Raw genomic sequence first — 7,935 nt, 5'->3', positions numbered from 1 at the left:
GAGGTCGAGGTCGATACCCAGAAGCTGAGGCAGGGTCAGGTGCAAAGGAGAATGGAGTTTCAAAGTACGTCTTACCAGGCACAACCACAGATTGCTCGAGTGCAGAGCTGACAAGTCAAATCAAAGAGCGTAATGAGTCTACGAGCTTCATGTTGGGGAATAAAAATGACTTTGAATAGGTTGTTCTACAAAGAAAACATTTCATGAAATCAAGGATGCCATAATCTTGTGATCTTTATGTGGGTCATCAAGGATCAATGACCTGCTCCTTTCGCACTAATGCTTAGACTTATACTACAGATATAGCAAGTACCCTTCCATGTTAAGAGTGTTACTACCAAATAAATGTAAATGGAAGTAGCAGTTGGTTTTTGGATGAAGACATATTGTGTTCCTGCACTCCTGCTCCAGCAGTGTTCTCTCTTTCTAGATTCCCCTCATCCTATTTAAAAGCATTCTTACACATTTCTGATCTTACCAGCTCATGATAGGAACTCCGCTAACTCAACTAATGCATCGTAATACCAATTAGAACTTTTACCTAAGCTGGATATCAGATAGTGAATAGTATCCCTAGATCAAGGAAGAGACGGTGGACCTCTGGACTGAGCTTCTATCTAATCTAGTTGTAGCTCTTCTGTGAGTACAGGGGATGTTTCCAGTGTCCATACAGGACCATTTTTCAACTTGAGGTGGCAGTGCTGTGATTGGCTGGGAAGGAGGAGGAGGTGGTAGAATAACAGGTGATTTGGGGTGGGACACATGGCATGTTTTGATGGCTAGAGTCGAAAACACATGTTCAGTACACAGCAATGACACAACAATGGAAAAGAAGCCCAGTAGAAACTGGCAGGTGCATGAAGTGGAAAATTGCCGAATTTCAGAAATTAAAAGAATCCTTAAATTAATTCGATCTTAACCTACATCATCATCTTTGCATTTAAAATGTAAAATCTCCCTGCATAGAAACAATGAGTCCACAGAATTCATTTACATACACACATTGACATGAAATTTCTTGATAGAGGCTGACAGAAATTATGGTACAAAGAGGAGCCTCTGGTCAGCAAGTGCCAGCAACTCGACACAGAAAGAATGAAGATATATTGGAAAACAGTGGCCAAAACGAGATCATAAAACCGGTATAATGTCAAAACAAGATCACAAAACCTGTATAATATATATATTCAAATACATATTTGTGTATGATTCCCTCAGGCAAAAAACATGTAAAGAATATAGACATGAGCAGATGAAGAAAAGAACTTAACAGGTTAGCAAGTAATCTGATTAATTCCGCTCAATTTGAATGTAGAAATGAGAAGAGCAGCTCATTCCACATATCGGGTACTCCAGGCAAGCACCAATGGCTACAATCAGGAACCGAAGGATTGTCGCTCCAAGTGCCGACATGTGCATCACTCCGAAATGCACTCATAGGAGTAACGTGCAGCAGTGTTACTGGTATAGATATGTTTCTCACAGTGCCAATTATAGCATCAGATATAGAGTTCTTTTGTCTCCCCCTAACTTTTGACAGGGGTTGTTTCGTAACTTTGCAATTCTGACGAGCTCCACTCCTGAATAAATGCGAGCAACAAAATCCATCATTTTCTATATTGCAACATATTCATTATTCACTCAATAGTTTTAACATAAATTGAAAATTGTGGATGAAAGATAGTACTTATCAAATAATGCAGTTGAGTGTCCATCGAAGCGGCCAAAACTTGTTATTTAAACAGATTTTGGTTAGATGTAGCTTATTACACTCCGTCGGACTAATTACATGGGATATATCCACATGCACTTTGGTTCCAAGTATGACTCAATCTAAACAATGAATTTCAGCAAATAATCAGAACTATAATCACCTCCAGTGAGTGGATTCAAAAGTTCGGAAGAATACACGTGTCCGTTTGGAATTGATCGCACTCTCTGCCCAAGATCTCCAAGTGACTAATGCAGTTTTATAGGCATTATTTATTGACATTCCAAGCTTCATCCTTCCACCAATCTGGAAATAACAGCCCCTGTCTGAAAATGCACATTAGAAGCAGTTCATAGGTACATTTGCGACTAATTGAAACGATAAAATCAAGCATTCAACTTTAAAAACACTGCAAGCTCTATTAAGAATTTAAGAATCCTTTGGGAGGTTGATCGCCATAATTAGATTTTGGCTTGTTGAGTTGGTAAAGTCATCATAGTGAAACAACATGTGCAAGGGATTGACGTTATCTCACCTAAGGTAGTATGACCTCGGAAGTATATTAACATTTCTTATATGTTTCTATAAAATAGATTACAATAATTAGTCATAGCTATGTAATAGTGCCCACAAAGATGAACTAGTGTTACAAAGAACCATGAAAGCCTAAAGTCAACTAACAATTTGTAGTGACAGAACACAAAGTAGTAACATTACAAAAGGCTCTACATTAGGGACTTAATAATGAAAATACGGGGTTAAAAACGTAATAATTCACAACTTTTATGCTTAAGAAGACACACGACTTTGAGATAGGAACTATTGACCCCAAAAAATGTACCTCCAACGTGATCAACTGATCCCAAGGCCTTTCACGTACATGAAAGCCTAATTCTTGCACACTTGGACAAATCGTTAGTCACACATGACCCTTTCAGATGGGGTAGCATTGGCCGTGTGCACTCCAATAGTCAAAGTCAGTTGGAGAAAAAAATATATGAGTGTGGGAGGGCATTAGATGTGAGCCCCCAATGTAAGAAGGGGGTCAGCTTAGGGGAATGATAGATGAAACAGTAAGATGGCAAAGTTATATCTTGAGAGTCTAAACTTGCATTACCTTGAAATAGCACTAAGTGTGACCTTTTATGGTGGAAGAAGAAGAATGGGAGTCGTTGGATGAAGAGGCACATGGCTTCATTCGTGTGGCTGATGCCTCTTTTCGAAGACATCAATCAATCATAAGCATCAAATGCCAATACCATGTTATTATCCAAAATACCTAACTTGTAGCTTTAGACTTGACTTGGTGGGCTCGAAGTGGCAGCGGCAATAGTGAATTGTCACATCAATCACATATCATAGATTGTTTGGGAGATCTTGTTCTAAATTCCCTTTACGGCTCGCCTCCCCCTGTGTCTTGGTTCCTCCTCATGGGGTCAATAGACACATTGGCTCGGCCACCTTAAAGGGATTCCGTCGGAATAGCCTCACGATGCTTTGACGCGGTGTGGGGGCCCCATGATTGCTTGCCATGTAGGACATTTGGGGGGCCTTAGTAAGGTGTAACAGGAACCACTATTTTTACTTATATCACAAACGTTTGTGGACATAATTATCCCAGCAATTTCAACCCAATATTTCTATGTCGTCTAAGCACTTCCCAAAGTATTGGCCAGATGGGAAATAAAAACGAATTAATTTACCGTAACATCTGCTTGTTCTTAAGCCACAAGCAGCCCTTTCCCAACTCATTACTCTGTATCAAAAGGGGGTTCTTGTTTAGGAACAAACTTACTCTTCCTTTCCCTGATACTGAAGACCTTGGCGGATGATAGGGGGTGAGCAGGGCCCTGCACCCCAATTTTAAAAAATTCTGTACTTCTTTCTTGTCAAAATGTGATTTTCAACAAAATATTTAGAAAAATAGAATTTTCAAATCCTCTCCTCTCCCCTCCCCAAAAAATCTCATTTAGCTCCCATAATATGTCAATCTACTGAAGTTGACTCTAAAGCTTTGCTGCTGTGCTAGACTGAGAATAACATTAATCTGATAGAAAGTTTCCTTCATTGCCATTAGAAGTTTACCTTTTAGCCATCACGAGAAAGTGAAAATATAAAGCACTGCAGCTGAATCACAAGTATTATTTACCTCAGGTAACTTCGAATATTCTACCTCATTCCACATTCCTTAACTATTATTGTGAAATTCCTATGGCTCTTCTGATGTGTGCTGAACATCAATAGCAGCATCAACTTTGTCTTTGCAGAAAATACAAAAAAATAAATTTGTACCAACTTAAAATAGTGGCTAGCTTTTATGCATGTTTGCATTGTTTCTTCTTTTTAGTGTTAGATTTGCAGGCTAAACAAGTTGGCAATGCTACTAATTCTTACTTGATGACCATTTGACACTTGACAGGATAAAAGGCTACTTCACTTATTCTACATGTTCACATTGTTTTTATCACTTTTTTTTTTTTTTTCCCTCAATATATTTTGTTTTTTCAGAATCTTTGAATTTTAAATGTGGAAATGTTAAACTTCTGCAAGACTAATGACAAGGTGTCTGAAACATCTCTGCTACGAAACTCTGTAAACGAGCAATGTGTAACGGCCATAAATTGTTCCTTCTTTGAGTAAAATAAGAAGCACATTGGCAGTTGGAGGCACAGGCATGGTAATACAGACATACGGTAACAAATCGAGATTCATCTTATGAATTTAACTCGTATTCAACATCACATTCACAAATTATTTCAAGTACCTAAACCACATAAAGCAATGCACAAAAATGTTACTACTTACATGTCAAAGAGCTTAGTAGTCGTCCACCAATGCCCAGAATTGAAGATGAGAATATCTGAATCGATCCACTCTTTACTTATATCATCCAATTGGTCAAGCTTTAGTACCGACTTAATCCTCTTTGGGGCTCGTCTTGGCACCGGACCAGGCTGAACTAAGAAAACAGACCGGTAAAACTCAACGGTGAAATTGAAGGACCTAAACCGAACACCTAAATACCTAATCTGTTTCGTGATCTGATTTCCATTGATTTCATAGACACTCTTAGGATCCAGACCTGTCATGAGCATACAAATCATAGACTCCCATTGTGTTCGACCCAAGGAATCACCAACAAACACGACCCTCTTCCCTCGAAGCATTTCCCTTATTAAATTCACGTCAAACCTCGGTATATCACAATTTTTGGGACTCCACCTCCAGTTAAGATACCCTTTATCCCTTCTACCATTAGCCAAACAATTAAACCCTCGTTCTGCAAAAGGACATTGTGATGCATTGTATAAAGGGTAATTTTCACCAACTACCCATTTCCCATCAAAAATATTGCAAGAGTTACTCAAAAAATCACTAGATTTATTACTGTAACTATTCACGTTCACATTCCCCATATTCTCAACTACTGGTTCAACAGCTCCACCTCCAGTTAAGATACCCTTTATCCCTTCTACCATTAGCCAAACAATTAAACCCTCGTTCTGCAAAAGGACATTGTGATGCATTGTATAAAGGGTAATTTTCACCAACTACCCATTTCCCATCAAAAATATTGCAAGAGTTACTCAAAAAATCACTAGATTTATTACTGTAACTATTCACGTTCACATTCCCCATATTCTCAACTACTGGTTCAACAGCTGGGAACATGTAAAAATAGCTGGATCCGATCACAACGAAAAAGCAGATTAATGAAACACCCAGCAGCAACGAATTGAACGTTTGAAAAACCCCACTTGTATTGTTATTCACAGAAGAAAATTTGCCCAAATTAAGAAGTTTCATAACAGCAGGCTTCAAATGACCAAAGGAACTCAAATCTAATTTACTTACCATCTTCACGCATCTCAACTATACATACAGAATTGGAACAACACTATTTGTCTTGTTCATAATCAAGAATCAAGAAAGGAACTTCTTTTTTTGTGAAAATGAGCTCGATTAAGTAAAAACGTAGAGAATCTTACAGTTTCTTCAACTGGGTTTTGTAGAAAAGCAAAGATTATGTCATAAATAAGGTCAAAAATTGAGCCTTTATCAGTAATTTAACTAGGAAATACGAATGGTTGTTTTTGAAAGTGAAAGCTGAACTAAATACGTGGAACGCTGTTTGTGGGACTTAGATTCAGGTGCAGCTGAATTATTTCTGTAATATTTATATGCTCTGTCTGGTGAGATTTGCACCTCAATTTTAATATAGAATACTTATTAATTATTTTTCTATAAATCCAAGATCTATATTTTTGGATGCTAAACGAACGCGGATCAGTTTTTAAAATCTTGCGTGATTTTGACTCCAATTTTGAATCGAAACTTGTGTGGTTACAAAACAAAAGAAGAAAACTAGTTTGTTTTAATTGTTTAGTTCTTTAAACAAAATAAAATTTTGTTGTCAAACTCAGAAAAAATATTGTTATTTCAAAATTTCGATGTTTGTTCCGCTAGTGTTATAATGTAAACTTATTGTGTAAGGTGAGTTGAGGAGGACTTTGATCTTAATTCGAAATTAAGTACGATTTCATTGCACCTCTTTTATTAGTTGTGTGTTTGAAAAAATTGATTACTACAAAGGTGATATATTCTCAAACTTGACGAGCTGATATATGGCTAATGGCTCTATTGAACCATTCTGATTAATTATAACTTTTGAGAGTCTTTCTACATTAGTAGATAACCAAACTAAAGGTCGAGTGTTCAATTCTCTCTAAGGTTGGGAAAATGATATGGAGCATCTACGAACATAGGGATGGCCTCTATATGACGTATGTTTGAGGTGAATTTTCGAGCCTAATATGATATAGAGTTTGATTACGTTTCTCTTTTACACCACAAAATATACGTATGGATTATCATTTTTTGCATAAATTTCACTGAGAAAAGCATAGTTCATACATAAATTGAGAAATCCAAATGAGATATCAAAAAGAAAATATGAAAATGCTATTGTAACTTTTAAAAGCAATACTCTTGTCTAAGTCGTTGGACTTCCTGTCATGTACATTCCAAGGGACAGTAAGAAACATATTTCAGCAAGTCTCAAATGCCGATGTAGCTGGGTAAACCTGTGTATCAAACTGAAACAAATGCCCGTAACAATGAAAAAGCGAGATACAGACTTCCACAGCAGAGCTGAAGATTTTTGTAAGAACTTATTTCTATAATAAAGAAGTCTTGTGTAACTGTAGATGTTCAAAGAAAAAATGTAGAGGAGCTATCTTAGAAAAAGAAGGGGAAAGGCAAAGAAATGATCTATAAAGAAGAGAGTGAAGCTGTTTTCATTGGAGGTGGTGGCATAGTCGAAGTTGCATTGTCTGTCCAATTTTTCTCACCCCAGTGCCATAGCATGCTTTCCCAGAAGCAAAAGTTTTCGAAGCAAGTTCCTAATCTTGGATCTTGTATCTTGATCTTCCAATGACCATCTGTATAATTGCCTTTCTCGGCTTGCCTTCGATCCCACTCAAGTGCTGCCTTCTGTTTGGACCTAAGCAAGCAGTATTTATGTAGATTCTCTGGCATTGCATCATGGACCTTCCACCATGTTCGATGTGCAACATCGCTTGCAAATTCCTGTAATATGTCCACATTCCAGTTGCAATCATAGTCCCGAAAGCATAACCATGGTTTCAAACCCAAATAGTGAAGGACATATAAGACTGGAGGATCTGCACCAAAGAGACGTGTTTTCATTTCTTTTTTCTCCTCCTCATCACCAATCCAAAAATGTTTCAAGAAGTTCATATGTTTTGGGATTCGGTGCCACCATGTGAAAATCTCGTTCAAATAACCTTGGTCGCCACCATTGTAAGACTCGATCTCATTGATGTGATCCATCAACAACTGGAATGTGCAATTTGATGGTTCAACCACCATGACACCAGAGTTAAAGAGGGTAGCGTTATTTCCTGTAGCAGAAATTTCTGGCATCTCAAACAGGAAATCGATGTTTCTTAGTATTAACAAATCTGCATCAATGAATATGATTTTGTCATAATCTGTCAATTGCCAGAGACGAAATTTGCTATAATTCCACTCATTGTAGGCATCTCGTTCAGCTTTAGGATTTCTGATTCTCTGAATTACTCGGATTTTCCACCCCGCAGCCTCAAGACCTCCCTTGTGATAGTCACTGATAGTGTCATCAACAAGTATCACGAGATCCCGAGTTGAACCAGCCATTCGTATACTTTGTGCAGCTGCAATCG

The 7,935-nt window shown here is 37.7% G+C and overlaps 1 protein-coding gene across 4 annotated transcripts; it reads right to left on the bottom strand.

Moving 5' to 3' along the window:
• Positions 1-5,867, bottom strand: LOC111408737 (protein trichome berefringence-like 7). Of its 4 annotated transcripts, XM_023038498.1 has the most exons (5): positions 5,359-5,867; positions 4,517-5,135; positions 1,875-2,033; positions 1,272-1,580; positions 1-107 (listed from the first exon to the last, which is right to left on the bottom strand). In XM_023038498.1, the coding sequence occupies exons 1-4, from the start codon at positions 5,567-5,569 to the stop codon at positions 1,301-1,303; spliced, it is 1,269 nt and encodes a 422-aa protein (XP_022894266.1). In that variant the 5' UTR covers positions 5,570-5,867; the 3' UTR covers positions 1-107; positions 1,272-1,300. The 4 variants fall into 4 exon arrangements, with proteins under 4 accessions (XP_022894266.1, XP_022894265.1, XP_022894264.1 ...); XM_023038497.1 differs by lacking the exon at positions 1-107 and having other exon boundaries at positions 1,105-1,580; positions 4,517-5,092; positions 5,316-5,867; XM_023038496.1 differs by lacking the exon at positions 1-107 and having other exon boundaries at positions 1,105-1,580.
• Between the last annotated feature and the right edge of the window lie 2,068 nt (positions 5,868-7,935).

Source organism: Olea europaea, chromosome 14, assembly GCF_002742605.1.
Source record: "Olea europaea var. sylvestris chromosome 14, O_europaea_v1, whole genome shotgun sequence".
Classification (NCBI taxonomy): domain Eukaryota; kingdom Viridiplantae; phylum Streptophyta; class Magnoliopsida; order Lamiales; family Oleaceae; genus Olea; species Olea europaea.
Note: the sequence above shows the minus strand (reverse complement) of the source record. Positions and strands in the feature narration are given on the sequence as shown.